Raw genomic sequence first — 20,847 nt, forward strand, 5'->3', positions numbered from 1 at the left:
AATCTAGGGACTAGTCTTGCATTTAAGTTGAGAGTGGGAAAACTTGTGGCACCCTAAGGTGGCAGAGAGCTGGGAAAAGGAGGGAAAGCAAGGCAACCACAGCTAGGTGTGCCTGCAAGTGATGACTTTCTAAGGAAGAGAGTCCATGGCAACGCAGCAAGTAGGCTGGTTCCCACGGTTCTAAGGAATGAGGGGACTGCAGCTTTACATGCCGACTCTACCTTTAACATCTGGGGCACCTGGGGGCAACGCAGCTCTTTCTCTTCCCTCGAGACCAGGGAGGAGGGCGGCATGAGGCTCAGTTCTAATACCAGTACTCGCTAAAGTGGTAAGATGTCTGTAAAATGCTCTGAGTGCCCAGAAAACAAATCAGAGGCAAAATAATTTAAAAAATAACAACATGAAATAAAAACACTGCACCTCACTGACACGAAGGGAAGAGAAATGAGTCACTGAGAAGCAGGAAGCCCAGCTCCCCAGATGGCGGACAGCTGCCTGGAGCCCCCTCCCCCGTGCTCTGACTGAGCCCTCACAGAGAATGCGCCCACAGAAGAACCTGCTGGGCCGAGAGGTCGAGCTTCAGCTCTCATCCACAGCTGTGGCCATGTCCCAAAGCACCCCTCTGGAACAGATGCTGAGGGAGACTAGAGGGGAGGAATGGGCAGAACAGACTTTTGGTACGCCTTCTATCTTGTGAGAAAGGGATTGAAACCAACACAGTAGAAACACACAGGGGGATGTACAACTGACAAAGTAACAAAGATGAGCTGACCTATAAAAAGTCATTTAATGTATTATTCCAGGGTGGCCAATACAAGCTGGTTAGGTAATTAGCCCTTGAAGAGATCTTTTTTACAGTTATATAAAAATGTTTTGCCTTGTTAAAAAAAAAAGAAATCTAGTCTAACAAAAACATCCACCAATGGCTTGTATTTTTTTTCCATTTCCAGGTTTGCCAGATAATTAAAAATACATACATGTGCATCTCTGAGCATATCACTCTCCACTAGCTAATCAGTTTTGGCAACACACTGCACAGAGGTATGCCACCATTGGCTTCTGACATTAAGTTAGCTTTAAGCTTATTGGCTATGCCGACAACCGGAGGCAGCTTGGAACCCAGTCCATGGAAAGCACCTGCAGGGTGTACCATCCGTTTGCCTGACACCTTCTCAACAGTGAAAGGTCTGGGTGCGGACTTGCTAATCCAAGGGTGTCTTAACGCTTGAGCTGGGGTCAGGCGGGCAGAGGGGTCCCAGTGAAGACACCTTTTCAAAAACTCTATAAACAAGTAGTCATCACACCCTTTCAGCGCCGTCACCCAGTCTTTGCTGCCTGGGGGACCCCGCTTCTTCCCCCTACGTGAGCGACCCCCCACAAGCACGGCCCTCCCATCTGCCTGAGTAGTCACCGAACAGTAGCGAGGTAGGCCCTTGGAGTTAATAAAGTACTTGGCACGTTTGGACTGCTCCAGAAGTTTGGCTGGTGGCATCCCTAGAAGCTCCATCATACAGGCCAGCTGATCTCCTTCATCCTCCCCAGGGAAGAGAGGCTGCCCTGTGAAAAGTTCCGCAAGGATGCAGCCAAAACTCCATATGTCGATCGGCGTGCTGTAGCGGCCTCCTAAGATGATCTCTGGAGCTCTGTAGAACCGAGACTGGATATACGTGTAAAGTTTCTGGTACTCGAAGCAGCTGGACCCGAAGTCAATGACCTTGGTCGCACTGCGCCCATGGTGTTTCAGGAGAATGTTTTCTGGCTTCAGGTCACAGTGAATGATCTTATTTTTATGAAGCGCATCCAAGGACTGCAGAATGGACTGAGCAAACTTTCGGACTAACTGGATGCTAAAACCCTGAAACTTGTTTTTTTTAATGAGCTCATAAAGGTCTATGCTCAGCAATTCAAAGGCCATGCAAACATGGTTCCTGAACGTGAAACTCTCCAGCATGTGGATGACATTCATGCTCCCGGTTTTATCCTGCTTCCTCAGATGCTCCAGAATCCGGATCTCCTCGGCTGCCTGGCGGTGAAAACGCTTCTCGTTGCGCACTATCTTTAGGGCCACGTACTGTCGAAGTTTGTGATCGTAGACCCGGGCCACCTGCCCAAAACTCCCCTTGCCAATAATTTTCAGCACCTCGTATCGATAAGCTAGATGGTCTCGAGGTACATGAATATAGGCCCCTTCTGCATCATCATATCCCCCATTATTGGGACCACCAAGAACTCCATGTCTTTTTTTGGCATTTGGACCCACAAAGTAAATTTCTGGGTAACTGACAATTTCCAGTTTCTCATAAGCGGTGAGGTGGTGTTTGTACTGCTTCAGCGCTTGCTCTGGGGTCAGAGGCACCACTTTGGATGCTTTGGGCGAACTGTTGGATTTTACCGTATTCAAGCTCTCTGAACTCTTACCCTGAGAAACGGTGGGAGAGCATTTTTCAGAGTCATTGATGCCATCAGACTGAAAAGTATCAGCTCTCCTGTTGCCAAATTCTTGAAACAGCTGTTCTACCTTCATTTCACCCCCATTCAGAAAGCACTGAGTATGATCTCTTGTTAACTGCTCAGTGGTAATCTATGGAAAAGAAAAATAAATATAATGTTAAAGTCATATGAAACTAGAAAGATGAAAGACTCAGCCCTGGACACAACAACAAAGTACACCCAGTCGTTTAAGTTGACATAACCCAAACGTGGGATAAGCAGAAGTCTCTAGAAATGTTATATTAATCCTCAGAGTGTTCTAGCCACCCCTAGCCCCTATATATGCCTTGCTTTGTTCGCGACAAGACGGTTTTCTCACCATACCCTAACCATTCTAGGTTCCTTCTAATAGGGTCCATCTTTCTACTGAAAATCTTTTCGCCCCGATCACTCAAATCCTACACTCTTTCAAGGCCCAATTCAAGTCCTCTCTCTTCCACTTAGAACTATTCCAAGCCCATATTGATTAACCTTACATCAAAACCTGGCACTTGATTATATGCATAGACGCTGGTTTATATCTTTTACTAAGGCTTTCAACTGCCTTTCCAAATCTTAAAGGTGCATAAGCAGGGTTGGCAGAATGTTTATTAAAGTGTTCTGTAAATAACGAAGATTATTACTGATCAGCACAGGGATTTTGACCTGCTCTGTTTCCAACCTGGGCCAGTTCACCCCTCCTTAGGCAACCCGGTGGCCCCCGCTCCCAGGAGGTCCCTGGATTGATGCAGAACTTAGTGCAGACACCTGATCGGCATAGGGCACCACGCCCGCTGTAAATAACGAAGTATTATTACAGAACAGAGGCAGGATTTGGATCCAGGACTTCTGACTGTCAGTCCAGGGCCCTTCCCATTAACATAACTGGGCACAGGGTTCTCCCACTGCCTGTCCTACTGCTCTCCAATGGGCCCGAACGTTGACTATGTCCTAGAACCAATCAAGTCCCATCATTTTCTCTCAGGTCCCTAAATAAGTTATTGCAGCCTTATAGCTCAGTTCACTGATTCATAAAAGCTCTAAGTCAAAGAGAACTCTTGGGATCACCTAGGCCAATTCTTTGTGCATCTGAATAGAACGTGAACCCTCCTTACAAACCTCTCCTGAAGAGGGAAAGGGTCTCTCTCCCAATCAGGCACAGACGCCCAGTCTTCTTCAGCAAGAGCCTCAGTGTCAGACACACCGCTACTCTTTTCGTTTGATTTTGCTTAACCTTTGCCTGCAAAACACAGTGATCCACAAAAGACAGCTCTACTAACTCCTCTGAAATGCAACAAGATTCTTTGAAATTAGATGGGGGAAAACCAAACCAAACAAAAAAAAACTAATGAAAATGTAAGATGGTGCTAGAAGAAAAGAAGAAATCAAGAGAAAAATGTTGAATCTGTCGCTAAAAGCAAATTCTGGGACACTTCAAAGAACATGTTTTTCTTAATGAACCCCAAAGAATTGTACTCAAGACGTGTTTGATAATTTCTGACAGCCTCTATGATCAGAGATAATATAGATAATTCCAGGGGAGCCCTGAACTAGTTATAATCTCTAAAAAATATGATAAAAATTTAAAGCTAATGATCTAAAGTGACCAAACCTTTAAAAAACAGATTTTTATTATAACCCAAATAAACAACATCTGGCCAATTACCTTAAGTAAATAATAATATAAGAGATGAAAATAAACAACAAAAAAAGGGGGAAAGTATTTAAGTGCTGACATTCTTACAGAGTTTTAGTTTTAAAGTAAGGAGGCGAGATATAGACCAGGAAAAATCTGATACAAAAATAGGGAAGTATCACCGGTCAAAAAAAATAAAATAGACCCGCAGACAGAACCTAAATACCTTGCTAAAATGTAAATATAATGCAAGGTTTTTCTCAGCAGTAATTAGTAAGAAGTCAAATAACTAAGTATTCTTGTTTTTAAGAATGAAAACAAGACGACGGTTCTACGCATCCGACCAACACTCACATGAACATTTATTGTTCGCGATCAGACAGACAGACAGACAGATAACCAGGTGTTTTCAAGGAACAATCTATTAGGAGATACTTTGGCTGAACTAGGGAATTAAAATTCTTCGGTTTTAGGTAGATTTAAATAACAAAGTGAACATCTGCATGCATCTCAGCCAGTTTTCTTTAAAATTTTACTCCCTAATTTAAATGCATCTGAATATTTACTGCTAGTTTTGGGGACACATTCTTAGGCAATGTGAATTCTTAGGCCTTCACATTGGGGTCGTAACTATACTGCTTAAAAGCTCTAAGTCCCTGGGCAGGTTGCCTAACCCTTAGCCCACTTCATCTGTAGAATGTGGGTAATAGGACCTTAGGATGCTGTGTGAGTCTAACAATACTAATAATGTATGTGAAGGCCCCTCACAAGCTACAAAACATTTTAAAAACACTGGTAAAAATAATTCTCAATATTATTAAGGTTTAAACTCCTAAACATCCTCCCTTTCCCCTCTCAGTCTCTCTTCTCTGTGGTGCCTTCTTCCGTACTGCCAGTCTCCCTCCTCTAGACATCCAGCACTAAACATGCCTTCTGCTCCGTCAAGGCCTCCACGACAGGCCTTCCCTCAGGACGCAGAGAAACACCTCACCCCCTTTCTCCCCCACTTGCTTTCGACTTGCCGTTCAATGTAGTGTGTTACCTCTCCAGACACATTTGAACTTTAAGGGAAGATCGATGCCTTCACTGAGAGGACTGACTCTCTAGGAACTGCAGTCATCACGGCAAGCTGGTAGGAAAGGTGTCTGTGGTCCAGGGTCCATCCCTGGCTACTTCGCCTACTCTGTCTACACGCAAGGCTGTACTGGCTCTGGAGGCCTTCACTTCCGTTTGTGATGAAAACAGGCTCTCAGGGACAGAACATTAATAAGAGCAGATATATAACAGAAATTTAATTTCCACAGAACCGTTACAGTAAGATTAAAAATGTCATTTTCATTTCCTGACACACGGTCTTTCTTAAAAGCGAGCCTAAATCTCTCCCCCTGAACATTAAGTGTTATTTTGCCTTCTGGAACCACCTGGAAGTATCCACATTTCATGTAAAAGCCCTCAGATGCCTAAAAGGGGCTGTCCTGCCCCCATCAGCTTTTTCCAGGTTCATCACCCCCAGTACATTCTCCACCTCCCATGGCTTGTATCAGGTCCCCTTAGCATCCGACTCACATTCTCAGGACCCGCTTCACTTTACGCCTCTCTCGAACGGTCGCTCCCAGAACAGAACATGATGCTGCAGGCGTAATTCACTACGGATTAGCAAGGTTCCAATCTCCAGGGAATCGGGAGAATTCCAGGAAGGAATTTTTCTACCTAGGGAAGGGTTCTCTCCTCAGCGTTCTTTCCTTTCCTGTACATAACTCAAACACTAGCCTGAATCAATTATGTATCAAGCCTGCTGTTCTATAAATAAAATCTTCCTTCCATTGTTCTAGGAGAAGCTGCAATATTCACACATGTTAAGAGTATAACAGTTTCAAAACACCGTGTATTTCTAGTCTGGGTTTATAATCACAATGACCAAGCAATGCACTGATCAACTGTCCCAAATATTTCAACTATGTAATTTTATGCAGAGAGATACATAATGCCAGGTTAACCATGATTTATTTAAGAATGCTCCACATACACTGTTAATGTGGAGGTCTCTTAACATTTTAAATAGAATCTTCTACTGTGTTAATCAAGTCTTAAAGATCTTGTTATAAATTCAGAAAAAAACCCCTTCTCATCCAGATGTAAAACACCATCCTCTCCCTAGTTCTTGACCCGAAATCTCTGCAGCACGAAACCTAACCAATAAAAGCCAATGAGCAGATGAGCTGTAGTTTACAATGTGAGCATCTTAGATAAGCAATGATGTTAAAAGCCTCCGTGAAAACAGTAACAGGGTGTCGGGATGGACACATGGCTTCATGAACTATATATAAGAGTAACCAAGAGGTCAAAAAGCATTTTTCAGCAAAGTCTGCAAAGACACCATTGAGTTAGAATCTAAAATCTTATGTTTCCCAAAAACTGTTACTCTGAATACCATGCAGTAAGAAATTATTTTCATCCCGAAACACACAATTTAACTGACCTACTGGAAGGTGATTAGCATTAGCCAACTCTGAATTAAAGTCAAAATGAACTTTAAGTCACGTGTTAATGCACCAGCCTCCTATAGAGGGGTGCTAATTGGCAACAAGTAACCAAGGAATCTAGAGGTCAATGCAAGGAACACGTGGTTCTGGAGTCCTCAGAGGTTTTTACAAATTAAAGAGAGAAACTAACAGAGTGGAAAGGAACCTTACTTCACTCCAGAGAGAAGATTAAAAATAGGGTGACTACCCTTCCGTATGTATTTAGCCCTTACTTTGTAATAGTATTAGCCTTGAAAGTAGTGAAAGGCTGATTAGCGAAAGATGACCAAAAGTTGGGAAGAGCTATGAAAAATACAAGTAATTGTTTTTTTACATGGGAACAATTTTAGGTCTTCAACACAGAAACATAAAGGGAAACTGTTAAAATTAGTCTATTCAATTATTGCATTTGTTCATTAGATGCAGCAAATTTTGAAGTCACAGGATAGTGTCGCCCTATCATGGAACTTGCCCAAACCCTGCTCTCCTTGCCACGCTGAGGGAATAGAAATTAATTTTTTATTATCTTAAGTAAACCAGTATCCAAAGCTAAATTTCCACAGTCTCCAAAATGACTAAATGCCTCAAACACCAGACTACTATTATGTTTTATGTATGATCTACAAAACGGGTGTTTTCAACCTATGGCTTCCAGAGAAGGAGAAAAGGGGAAGGAAATCAAGAAGCACACACTTCCGGTTACGAGATAAATCACAGGATATGAAGTGCAGCACAGAGAACACAGTCACTGATATCATAACAACCATGTCTGGGGCCCGGCGGGTACTAGACTTACCACTCTGATCACTCGGTAAGGTATGGAAATATGGAATCACTATGCTTTATACCTGAAACTAATATGTCAAGATAATTTAAAATAAATTTTAAAAAGAAAAAATAAAACTAAAAAATGGTTCTCTTTAGCATATGACAAGATAAAATTACATTTCTATATTATAGAGGAAAAACCTAAAGATGTATGAATTCAGGGATATTCTCTAGTCCTTGTTTTTGTTACAGGGAGTGTTTGAATACACTATATATATATATATATATATGTATATATATATGTATATATATATATATATATCATTCTATAGTAAAATAAACATCACCGAGATAAAAGTAGCCTATTATTTTTTTCCTAATGCCACGTATTTATCCCAGTGGTTGAAAGAGTTGGTCTCCAAATACAAATGTCTGAAAACCTCCACTCAGACCACAGAAGTTCTTAATCCAAAGTCAAGAGAAAACCAGAAGGAAACAAAGAGTCTGGGTTGCCCGCGAGATGTCACCGAACCTTGGGCTTTAAGGAGCACTTCCTCCTTTCCGAGACATTTACAGCATAAAGAATTACTTCATTTACTTACATTTAGTCTTCTAGGTAGAGGTGGTTCAGAAGGGTTGCAGAGAACATTGGAACAGGGTGGGCATTTGGTTTCATCTATCATCATGAAGGTATCGTAGATACCATCTCCCAATCTATTTGAAAGGATTACAGATAAAATCTGTGAGTAACTGAAGTAGTAAATTTCTATTTCCAAAGCATCCTGTGTCTTCACTGCTTCGTATCCGCTACGGAGACTAATGAATACAAATAAGCATCTACACTGCATTTTGGCATTGAATGCAAACCACCGCCGTGTTTGGCAGAGGAAAAAAGGAAACCCAAATTTTCTGTCCTTTTCTGACACGAAAGTATAGCATTTCTAAGTCTGTATTTTGAAGCAATTAAAACAAGTCTTACTGGATGTTGCTAAAAAGAAGGGCTATCCAAAGGACCTCGCTTAACTCACTAATTGAAAATGAAGGCTAGTTTGAATCTGCACCCTAAACACTAACCAGAACATGGGGGGCGAGGGGAGACAGAAGTAACTGCATTTTCCAGACTTGGATTCCAATCTCAGCTCCGCCGCTGGCTGCAATGCATTCCTCCTGAGCCTGTTCCCCACACGCTATAATGGGAAGAACAATTCCAGTCAACACTCTGGCTCCCACAGGCAAGAAATAAAAGGCCTTCTCAGGACTCTCGCTGTCGTCTTCTCCTTTAATTTACTTACCTATTTAACATCCACATAACTTGTAGAAAAATACAGTGAAAACTACAGCAAATATTAAGGGATCCTTTAAATTTCAAAATGTTCTAAATTTCACTTCTTTTTATCCACTCCATTTTCTGGTGGATGGTGGAAGCTAAATGCTAAATGATGAAGGATGGAACATTTCTTTCTTCTTTAACACTGAGTCTCCACCACGGTAAGGACACACAAAAGATGATTTATTTAATCCACAAGATGGCCCTGAATAATGTATTTCATCTACCCCCAAGAATGTGGATTTCCCAGCTGCACACACCAGCATTTCATTATTTCATTTTTACATGATATACAATGATGATGACCGGGTTACATGGGAAGATCTTTTAAAAATCTTTTAAAATATGCTGGAATATTTCATTTGCCTTTAAACACTGTTTTGTAAAATTAGTTCTAGTTTTCTTAACTGATGTGCTATAGGAATACAAACAGAAAAAAAAACCACTACAAATATTTTTGAAACGTTCTTTTCAAAACATGCTCACGTTCTGACAGGATCAGAGACATGTATCTTTGTATCTTTAACTAAAACTGCTTCACTGACATGAATCAAAAATTCTGGATGGGACTCTTTGCCAACAGTACAAATAAAAGCCAAAACGGGACAGACGTCCACATTTAAAGAAAAAAAGGTATAGATCTATAGATATCTTTCGATCGCCATTGGAAATTACCCAAAGGAAGTCTCCATCCATGTACAAGAAGCGAGGAGGGGGGCCTATGCAAGGTGCAGAATCTCTCAAAAACTGGACCCACCCAAAGCCCTAGCAGCAGAGCCCCTCACCTGCATATCCGAAGTCAAACCGCACCCCTCAGGCAAAGCCCCAAGAGTTCAGCCCTTGGTTATCGGCAACAAGGCTCCTCTGAAAACGATTGCTCCTGGTCTCCCCCAGTTTGCTAAGAAGTCCCAGTTCCTCATTGTTCCTTACCACATACCCCCCGATCTAGGTCCTTCAGGGATAATCGCGAGGGTGGGAATTCCTGTTCCCCTAAATCCGCCCAGCTCCCTCCCCGGCTCTCGGGGTGGCGGGGGGGGGGGGGGGGGGGGAACTGATGAGGAGGGAGAGGATGGGCTGGTTCGCCGGGGGAGATCAGTCCCCTTCTTTCGTCCCTCCTGCTGGGGTCCAGACCTTCTCCGCCCCCTGACCTCGCCTGCCGGCGCCAGCCGCTCTATCGGGAACCCCTAGCCCGTTACCCAGTCGCGCCGTTACCTCCGCTGCTGGGGTGGCAGTCCGGCTCCGGGCGGCCCCGCATCCTTCCGCCCGGGCCCGCGAGCCGTGCCTCCCATCACTTAGCTCGGGACCCCCGGGGGGAGGGGCGGCGGTTGGAGGGTCTGGCGAGCAGCGTCCACTCGCGACGGGGCGGCTGCCTCCCGGACCACGACGCTTCCCCGGGGACTCTCCTGCAGACACTGCAGCGCCGCGTGCCGTCGCTCGCGACTAGCCGGGACGCGGAAGGAGTGGAAGAGAGGCAGGGGCGGGCTGGAGAACAGTGTGGTCGCCTAGCAACCGCGGCACGCCCCGGTAAACGCCTCTGCGCAGACACGTGACGCAGGGAGGCGGGGCCCGAGACCTGTCCCCACCGCGCAGGCTCTAGGAGTTTCGAAGCGGAGAGCCACCTCCCAGGTCGGCGACTCCGCTGGCGCGAGCCCAGGGCCGAGGGCAGCGGCTGGGGGACCGGGGAGCAAGGCCCCATCGGAGCATTGTGAAAGGAGCACTTAATCCCCATTTCTCCCCCAGAATCCGTTGTCCCTTAACACGTCGCATCTTGGAGTTCTAAAACCTGTTCTGAATATGAATTTTAAAATGAATGAAAAAGTGTAATAATCCAGACTTCCCTAAGCGAGCCCCCGCGAAAGAAGTTATATAGGAGAGCAATAACAATAAACCAGGTAGTGACACTACCAGTGCTTTCGATCGTTTCACTGTTTTGTTTGTTTGTTTGTTTGTTTTTAAATCTCAGTAACCATACCAAATGACAGTCCTCTTTTACAGATTTCAGCTCTCTTTTCCGTAATATAAATTGAGGGCTGAGTCCCCTACAGTGGGATGCCGTGGATGGTAGGGCTCCAAGAGACATTTTAGGGATGAGAAAACAGGCCGGAGGGGCCGTACGTTCTCAGGATCGTCTAGTTGGTCAAACCTGAACGAGAAGTGTGCGAATTTCCAGCCTTCCTCCTGCTGCAACAGGCCCCCTGGAAGGGGGCTCTTCCGGTCGGTTTCTCTGGAGTATGTGTGGGAGGCAGGGGGGTCTTTTCTGAAAAGTGAAGACAACATCAGTGTCTTAGTAACGTCAGTGTTAAACGGATTTTGAGAGTTGGAATACAAGTGAGAGGGAAAGATGTTAAAACAGAACACAAGTATTGTTTGCTTGAGCGAGGCATCCAATCGGAACTTCTAAACCAGCAAAGCACGAGGCCATCTGGGTCGGTGAGAGAACCAAATGCCATTTTGCAAATGCCGAACAAGGGCGCCACCTGATGGGACATAGGGAGTCGTTGACCCAAAACCACGGTCCATTAATTGAAACTTTCCATCCAAGGCTTATTTCCGTGTGACTAAAAGTCATATTTCCTGTTCTCCTCCTTCCAAGTAAACATGCCCTTAAAATCCAAAGGCCCTTCACTTATTAAATTAAGACTGTGTTTGTTTGGGGAATTTTATTCTTTGTGGTCAATGTTGCTTGAGCCTCTGATATAAATAAAAATGTTTTCTTCCATGATGCTTTTAAATATTTTCTAATTTTATAAATATGTTTTTGGCCCCCACCCCGCACTTGCTCCCCCCAAGCAATCCTGCTTTCACATAGGTTTATATTTGAGCCCCTATCCAAGCTTTTGTTTAAAGAAAGTTCCATGGCAACAAAAGGTTTGGACTAGATTGTTGCTGAGGTCCCTTTCAGCTCTAAGATTGTGAAATTCTATTAAATAATCGCTGTTCTCAGTACTTACATGGACCCCTCAGACCACTTTCCTTCTCTAAACATTCGAATGGGACTTGCCCCACAAGTTTTCTTATTGCCTCTAACCTTAGTGACCCAAGTACTTTCCGATGCTTCTTCAAAGAGCCGTTTTAATGGTGTGACTGGGTTAAGTCCCCCACTGAGCTGCCGCTCCTGAACAAGGCGTTTCTCCCACTCCTGAACAAGGCATTTCTCACACTACTCACGCCCTTTCTTCCCCTCCAAAACCCCACTCAAGAGTAGTTCAAAATCTCCATTGTCTTCCTCAGGCAGCTAATACCAGAATTACCTACCGTGGATTAACCAGATATCATGTAAGATACCTGTCTGCCCTTTGAAGCCAGTTCTAAAACATCTGCAAAATAAGGAACCTGTAACAAGCCAACAGTAAAATGAAACTATTCCAGGATCTTTGAAGATGATTGGATCATTCAGAATGTGATAACAGCAGTTTCAAAGCCGTAAGTTAAGAAAATATCCCAGTGGCCATGTTCTTCTGGAATTTTGTTGATGGGTTAGGTTAAGTTTAAATAGTTTCCTTGGTATAAATTATTCTTTTGCAGTATGATGTGCCATAATGCATAGTATGACATATGAATCACGAAACTGGAATGCATTTTTAAAAATCATGGGAAATTCATTCTTTTCCCCAGGCTATATCAACCTCAAATTCACCTGAGCTGCAGAAACATGTACTCGCTATTTTTCTAGAAACACAGAAGTCTACCTCATGGAAACACTAAAGCCATGTTTTATTCTTCTAGAGCCTTAGACAACCGTCTCTCTTTTGAACCTCACTCACTTTTTGCTCTCTCTCTCTCTCAGCTTTGAAAGAGGCCTCTATTAATGCTTCTGAGTCTTGGAAACAGTAACAAAAATAGCAAACAAAATCCTTGTGCTCCCTCCAGCACTGTGTCTCCCAAACCCTAAACTTCATCCTTACTAATCTCCAATCTCAGAAACATTTCTCTTCTCCAAATTTCTGCCATCTCTTTTCACTTGCTTCTCCCAGGCAGCGTGACCAGTTCCACCACAGCCCTTGGGGACACAATGAAACTACATTTCTGAAGTCTTAAAACCTAACTAGAAATCTTTCTTTAAAAAAAAAAAAGATTTTATTTATTTATTTTTAGAGAGAAGGGAAGGGAAGGAGTAAGGAGGGAGAAAAACATCAATGTGTGGTTGCCTCTTGCGTGCCCCACACTGGGGACCTGGCCTGCAACCCAGGCATGTGCCCTGATTGGGAATCGAACCGGCGACTCTTTGGTTTGCAGGACCAGGACTCTTTCTAATTATCATTACTATTTATTAAGTATTTATTATGTTCCAGGCACCATCCGAAGTGCTTTCCATATATTTTCTCGCTTAAAATTCACAACAATCCCATGAGATAGCTATTATCGCTATTTTACACTTCAGAAAACAACCTTGGAGAGGAATAATAACTTGTCTAAGGTCACCCAGCTGGCGCGTGGTGAATTGGAATTCAAACCCTGGTCTATTTCATTCTCCAACCCACTCCCTTCGCTGCCTGTATGTTGCCTGGCAGGGCAGCCCAGACTAGATCACTGGATCCTTTGAACTCTGTGACATACAGTTTCCCTTGATCTAAGATTCCAAAACGCAGTAGACAGAATAATGATTCTCCAAATGATATCCAAATCCCAAACCTAGAACTTGTGAATATGTCACCTTAAATGGCAAAAAGAGCCTTTGCAAATGTGATTAAGTTAAGGATCTTGAGCTGGGGAGATTATCCTGACGAGCTCGATATAATCACAAGGGTCCTTATAAAGTGGAAGAGGGAAACAGGAGGGTCAGACCAGGACATGTGACAATGGAAGCAGAAGTCAAAGAAAAAGAGAGAGATTTCAAGATGCTTGTTTTTGGTTTTGAAGATGGAGGAAGGAGCCGCGAATCAATGAAGGAAGGTGGCCTCTAGAAGCTGAAAATGGCAAGGAAACATATTCTCACCCAGAGCCTTTAGAAAAAACACAGTTGTGCCAACAACTTGATTTTTGGATTACTGACCTCCAGAACTGTAAGATATTAAATCCGTGCTGTGTTAAGCCACTAAGTTTGTGGTAGTTTAGCACATTAACACTTAAGAACCTTAGGTACTGTGGTAGATTAAACACGGCCACACATTCTTTGCAGCTGCCCCAGGTAAGTGGTGAGACTTTTTCCAGTTCTCGACTCCAACTAGCCATGTGACGTGTTCTGACCAATGGAAAGTGACAGAATTGGTTTGCATTATGAGTTTAGGCCTCAGGAGACCGAAGCTTCCCTCTCATGCTATTAAATGCTGCCACCATGTGGACAAATCTGAACTAGCTTCGTGGAGAATCCCCAGCCAACTCCGCTGTCAGACAAGTGGGAGGCCACCCAGCACAGCGGTGCTGCCGCACACCAGCAGGCACACGCAGACCCCAGGCAGAGCCAGCAGAAGAACCAAATCAACACACCCTCGAGAACTGTGAGCAAGTCAGATGATTGTTTTAAGCCACTGAGTTTGGGGATGCTGCAGTAAATAAATGATACCAGTACTTTGGAAAAATATCAGTTCATACCTACTCTCCCTACCCTCCAACCCCACCAGATCTAATGATTAAGAATTTCTTGGTAAGGGGCTCCACCGGCATTTTTGTTGTGGCTGTTGTTCACTCACCAGGTTCGGAACTCACTACTGTAGACCTTGGACATCAAGTCCTACTGAACCTTGGAAACACGCTAAACCTATTTTCTTCCCCCTCACCCAAGGATATTATCTTTTCACTGCTTTTAGAGAGAGAGAAGGGGGAGAAACCTCCATGCGAGAGAGAAGCACCAATTGGTCACCTCCTGTGGGCCCTGTGCCCCTGGACCAGGGGTCAAACCTGCAACCTCGGTACATGTCCTGACTGCGAATCAAACCCAAAAACTTTTGGTTACAGGACGACACTCCAGCCAACTGAGCCACACCAGCCAGGGCTAAGCCTGTTTTATGCATGGCACCTGGGCCAAGGAAATCAATTCTCTCTCACTTATGTACAGGTCAGGACTTTTTCTATTCAAATATTAAAAAAAAAATGTAACTGCTCAATAAAATGTATCATAAACATTAAAAAAAATTTAAGCATTAGGGCTAAATTCAGGTATGGCCTGAATTTAAATTAAGGCCTGTTCTCTCTCCCTTTCTTGGTTCTCTACTCCTCCATACTGACTTCATTCTCAGGCTTCTTCTGTTCGAACAAAATGATCAGTTCAGTAGACAAGCTCTCTCAGTAGTCTCCATTACGAGTCACTGTATACCCTTGACTTTGATTGGGTGGGTCTACCCTTGAACCAAATCTGCGGCCTGGAAAGTGCAATGCTCCCAGGGGTCAGGCCTGGGCCACCTGGCGCCGACAGCAGGGTCATCGGCAGGACATTGGACAGAGAGTTGGGAGATGCTGATTCTCCAGAGAAAATTGCTAACGTGGGTTCCAGAAAGGGGATAAGTGGATGTCGGGCAGTGAAACCAGCTGATATTTACTATAGCTGGACATTGGTGAGTAACTCCACCTGTGTCACCTAAATCCTGACATAAATCAAGCTCGCCTGGCTACTGGAAATCTTTCACCTCCTCGAATCTCAAATGCCTGGACACCAGGCTTTGAAATGCATTTCACTATGTCAGCTGAATGATGGAGGGAAGAGGCCCTCAAAGATGCCCCCCATGCACTGTCAAGCAATTTGTGAAGTACTTCCCACGTGTGGTCATTTAAGCGCAGTGACTAAGGGCCCTGCCAATATGTCTCTGTGGCTGTGATCCTCTAATTTCACGTACTTCTTTGTTTTATCTTAAAAACCAGGTTACAGGATGTTCCAGTCAAGCATTGTCCCCAGAAAGCTAATCCAATAGGGGAACTAAAATTAACGGGAGTGTACAAAGACGGAGAATAATGTTCTCGTCTGAACTGCTTTTGTGGAAACACCGTTTGTGCCTGGAAAAAACTCTTGAGTAAGAACAGTTGGGGCACAAGCGCAAAACTCCCAAGAGACACTGGGAAAACCGGTGATGCCTAAACCGCCTTGGAAGGAGGACAGGCCGCTTGTCTGCAGGGACTTAGGGTCCTTCTTCTCTGCCCTCCCCGCTGTCTAGCTCAGCCCCTCCTCGGAACAAAGAAGCAAATATCTGGGTGTGCGGGTAACCCGGGTGTTTCCACTTGCCCTGATTATAGTGACGTGTGCATGGGTCTGCCTCACTTTTTGAGGCAGGGACCTTGTCTTATTCAATGGCAAGTGGATTAAGTACAAATTGGTAGTTATGACATAGTCATGTGGATGTAAAGTGCACATAGGGAATATAGTCAATAATATTGTAATCACTACGTACGGTGCCAGGTGGGCAATTGAAATGTCAGGGGGAGCACTTTGTAAAGTATATGATTGTCTAACCACTATGCTGCACACCTGAAATAAATACAAAATACTGAATGTAAACTGTAAATGAAAAATAAAATAGTAATTTTCATATCTGCATGTCAAGCACAGTACCCAGTACAGTACCCATCTTCTCAGCGAAGATGTTGATGTCACCAGAAATTTAGGAACTACCCACTGATCAGTGGAAATCTCAGTCTTACTATCCACTACTCTCCGCGAAATTGTATTACTTGTGGGCCATCCAGACCCAGAGGTCTTCATTGTTGTGTGCTTGCTTGCTTTTTAAGACAAAATCTGCTCTTGCTCCGTAAAGCCTAGAAACACAGTCCTTCTAGGTCAAGGGTCCTCAAGGAGCCACAGAGAATAGGAAACATGTTTCCACTGGGCCTGGAAAGCGGCCGCTGTCCTTCCGGCTTCCAGAGCTCCTCATGGGTTTCTCCGTTGTCCAGAGCCCCGCGGCTGCTCTCTCCCCTGAACCACCACCATTTGCTGCTCTTCTAGCTCTAGACAGCACTACTGAATTGGGAAATCACAGTTCTCAATAAGGAAAAAACACCCCTTTAAAAGGCTGCACTTACATATCTGGTTTGTGCTCCTTTACCGAGCTGAGCATGAAGTTCGAGAAAGGCACACTGAAGTAAGAGCAACAGGACCTCACACGAGCGTGCCCAGAAATGTCACAGCCCTGGGAACTGGGGACTGATGCAAAGGAAACTTGCTTTCATCATATCGACCTCTAGAAGAGGAAACTGCTTTCGCTTTTCTCTGGGATTTGGTAACTGGAAGACATTGCATACTCTCATACAGTCCTTGATTAAACAAATAGCTTTATCTGTAGAAAGACCGGTGCTTCCTAGGAGACGCCATCAACATTAATGACGTCCGAAACCACAGTTGCAGCTTCCTGTCCTCCAGATGTGTGCGCCAAAGCCAGACAATTTCATCAAGTGTCTTTTTATAGACAAGGCCCTTTGCTAGGTGCCTAGAAGGTTCTAGATCTTCAGCTCCACACCATGATCCCATGGATGCTCCTTCTTTCTCCTTTGTTTTTTAAACATATTTCGTTGTTTATGCTATTAGAGTTGTCTCAATTTCCACTCCCCTTCCCCCCTCCACTCAGCCCCACACTCCCACAGGTAATCCCCACACCACTGTCCAGGTCCATGGGGCATGCGTGTTCTTTGTCCAATCCCTTCACCTTCTCACAACCAGCCCCCACCACCCCCCACCCCTCTTACAGCTGTCACTCTGTTCCATGTTTCTATGCCTCTGATTCTATTTTGCTCATTAGTTTATTTTGTTCATTAGACTCCATATAAAAGTGACATTATATGGTATTTGTCTTTCACGGACTGGCTTATTTCACTTAGCATAATGTTCTCCAGGTTCATCCATACCATCTCAAAAGGTGAAGAGTTCCTTCTTTCTTTTTTTTTTCTTTCCAACCACTGAGCAGTATTCCATTGTACAAATGTTCCACAGCCTTTTTTATCCACTCATCTACTGATGGGCACCTAGGCTATTTCCAGATCTTGGTTATTGTAAGTAACGGTGCTATGAACATTGGGGTGCATATACTCTTTCAACTTGGTATTTCAGGACTCTTAGAATGTAGTGCCAGAAGTGGAATCGCTGGATCAAAGGGCAGTTCCATTTTTAATTTTCTGAGGAAATTCCCTACTGTCTTCCACAGCGTCTGCATTCCCACCAACAATGCGTGAGGGCCCACTTTTCTCCATATCCTCTCCTTTGTGTTTCAGTCACCAAGCGTCGGTCTTCTTGGCTCACAGTCATCAAATCTATACCTACTACAGGAATTTAACAGTTTCCCCCCCCTTTTCCTAAATAGTTTCTTCTCCGGCTCCACCTGCCTTCCCTGGACCACACCTCCCAGGTCATCAACAAATTTCACTATGGGACCAGACTGCACGTCAGGCATTAGTATGTCCTGTGTAAAAGTTGAGACACGTCGATGCCAAAGAAAGTACTCGTTTTTCCTCTGAGATTCAAATTTAGCTGGGTACTTTGTATTTTTGTTTGCTAGACCTGGCAACCCTAGCTGTAGGGAATAAAATCTTCACCTGAAATACTTTGAATTAGACTTGAAATCTGGTCTCACAAAATCACGCTAAGTAACTCCCCTCTCCCACCTTCTTTCCAAAACACAAACTCTCACACACACTCAAATGCATATAATTATTCCCTAAATCCCTCTTTGATTTTTGAATTTTTTATTTCCCAATTTTTTTTTTTTTTTACAAGGATCGGTTGCCTCCCAGACGTGCCTGGACAGGCAGTTGAACCCACAGCCTAAGGCACGTGCCCTGGCCAGGAAGCAAACTCACAGCCTTTCAGCTATGGGACAAGGCTCCAACCAAGCGAGCTGCCAGGGCTATTTACTAATTTTTAAAAGTCAATTTTACACCCCAGAGTGCACAGATCTTGAATGTATATGTTGATGATTTTTGACAAATGTGTATCCCTGTGAACACACACACCCCAATCAAGACGTAGACTCTTTCTACAGCGCCTTTGTGCTCCTTTCCAGGTAATGCTCTCACCCCAGAGACATCAGTCACCACAGATGAGGGCTATTTGTTCTGGAGCTTCACACAAATGACACAGCGAGCACCCTTTTGTCTCTGGCTTCTTTCTCTCAACATGATGCTTTGAAGATTCATCCATGGAGTTGCACATCTCAGTAGTTTGTGCTTTTTTTAAATTTTTTTATTCTTATTCTATTACAGTTGTCCCAGTTTCCCCCCCTTTGCCCTCCTCCACCCAGTCCACCCCTGGTAGTTCATTCTTTTTAGGAGTCGGAATCCGCTGAGTAGACAGACTGTGATTTGTTCATCCTGTTAACCTGTCAATGTGTCAATGAACATTTGGGCTGTTTCGACTTTGGAGCTACTATGTTTAAAGTTCCTGTGAACACTGTGTACAGACCTTTTGTGAGCATATGTTTTGATTTCACTTGTATTAGATTTCCGGGGCTCCTGTAACAAGTTGCCACAACTGGATGGCTGGAAACAACAGACATTTATTCTCTCTAAGTTTAGGAGGCCAGAAGTCTGGGAAGTGTCAGTGTGGCTGGTTTCTTCCAGAGGCCTCCAGGGAGAGTCTGTTGACGTCTCTCTTCTAGCTCCTGGTGGTTGCCAGCAATCCTTTGTGTCCCTAGGCCTGTGGCCGCATCACTCCAGAGTCTGCTCCTGTCGTCACGTGTCACTAATCATATGGAGCCCGAGGGACAGTGGAGAGGAAGCTGGGTAGAGAAGCAGGGAAGTGGGGCCACCTGACTAGCTGTGCCAGTTCCTGCCTCAGCCCTAAATTTGCAGGCTCTCCGCTGGCCCAGCCTACCGACCTAGGCCGGGCTGAGGTCACTGAGCTGGCAGTGTAAACAAAGGGAGCAGACACCAACACCGGCAGCCAGGAAGCTGATGTGCCGGCCTTCTTCCCACGGTTTACCCACCCTCTACATCTACCCCTTTAGGAGCTTTACATCCTCCAACCTCCTCATACTCCAGGAGTGTTGCCCAGTCCCAGAATCCAGAAACTCTTGCTTTCAAGTCCTCTAGAAAGGAAATATTAAACAAAAGCCAGCCGGTCTGGGCTTGGCTTTGCTGCAGAGAGCACAACACTAGACGAACGATGATGTTCAGAAAAATGTGCACAGCGCTCGTCTCCGCTTGTCCCCTGGGCCTCTTTTATGTATGTCCTCTGTTGTGTGACCAGTGCAGTTCTACCTGGGTTTCATCACAGGACCCAAAAGGACAGTGAGCATCCGTTAAAAAGGAGTATTTCTCTTAGGCTCAGGCAGCATTTGAAACCCTGACTTTGAAGTTTAGGAAGCACCTTGACTCAGCCCCAGAGCTTCGTGTCTCAACTCTGCCAGCCCCCTGCCTGGCCTCCCCTCGACACTCATGTCCAACTTCAGGGCTTCCAGCCCCCTCAGGCACCCTTGCACTTTGCCTTTCCCTTCTCCCTGCCACAGAATCAGGTCAGGAGCTTAGAGATCCGTGGGAGCGTTGGCCATCTTTTAAGGCAGGTTTTCTTTATTTGCAGAGTTTTCCTAAAGTCCATTAGGCCGTGAGAGTTTCCAACGACAGCTTTGTGCCACAGGTTATGGAGAACATCTTCGCCTCAAATCAGTCCTACATCTACCCCAGGCAAGGGAAAAACTAACTCTCTGAGATGGAGGTTTTACTTCTGAGCAGCTATATGATCTTTTTCTGCCCAGTTGCTAGTGTCTGAGGGATCCTACTGGGCTCACCTGGGATCCACCAGATCCGTGCGCCTTTGAGGGTGTGAGCTGGGGGAGGCCGTGAAGAAGAAAGGGGATATAAAAAACCCAGAAGAATAGGTAGTTCAGGCAGTCCCAAAAAGAGAGAAGGGACAGGAGGGCATCATACTCACAAAGAAAGTCTTCATGCTCCTGAAGCAGTGTTGGGCACGTGAGGCAGGCTGGCTGGAAAGTGGTGCCTCTGTTCTCACATGACATGCCCTGGTTTCCCCCCGGCCACCAACCTGGCCAGGGAGACCAAGGCAATAGAGCAGTGCTGAGCCGGCCATGGTGGGGCTCTGCCTTCTGAGAGCTGGGCTTGTCGTCTGGTTTTGCAAGAGCAAGGCCCTGATGTATAGCCCTTTACCTACTGTGTCCCTCTACATTGTGGTTTCAGTAGGACCTCCCCATTCATAAAAAAGCCACAGAGTCACAGATTTCCTGGCAAAGTTTTTTTCTGATTCAAGCTCCTCCCTT

General features: G+C 44.7%; 1 protein-coding gene across 2 annotated transcripts; it reads right to left on the reverse strand.

Moving 5' to 3' along the window:
* Positions 1–768: 768 nt before the first annotated feature.
* DYRK3 (dual specificity tyrosine phosphorylation regulated kinase 3) lies at positions 769–10,177 on the reverse strand. 2 transcript variants are annotated; one of them, XM_045182911.3, is made up of 4 exons: positions 9,935–10,177; positions 8,470–8,582; positions 7,998–8,109; positions 769–2,581 (listed from the first exon to the last, which is right to left on the reverse strand). In XM_045182911.3, exons 3-4 carry the CDS (start codon positions 8,079–8,081, stop codon positions 1,007–1,009), a joined length of 1,659 nt encoding a protein of 552 aa, XP_045038846.1. In that variant the 5' UTR covers positions 8,082–8,109; positions 8,470–8,582; positions 9,935–10,177; the 3' UTR covers positions 769–1,006. The 2 variants fall into 2 exon arrangements, with proteins under 2 accessions (XP_045038846.1, XP_024427417.1); XM_024571649.3 differs by lacking the exon at positions 8,470–8,582.
* Positions 10,178–20,847: the final 10,670 nt, after the last annotated feature.

Source organism: Desmodus rotundus, chromosome 12 (assembly GCF_022682495.2).
Source record: "Desmodus rotundus isolate HL8 chromosome 12, HLdesRot8A.1, whole genome shotgun sequence".
Taxonomy (NCBI): Eukaryota; Metazoa; Chordata; class Mammalia; order Chiroptera; family Phyllostomidae; genus Desmodus; species Desmodus rotundus.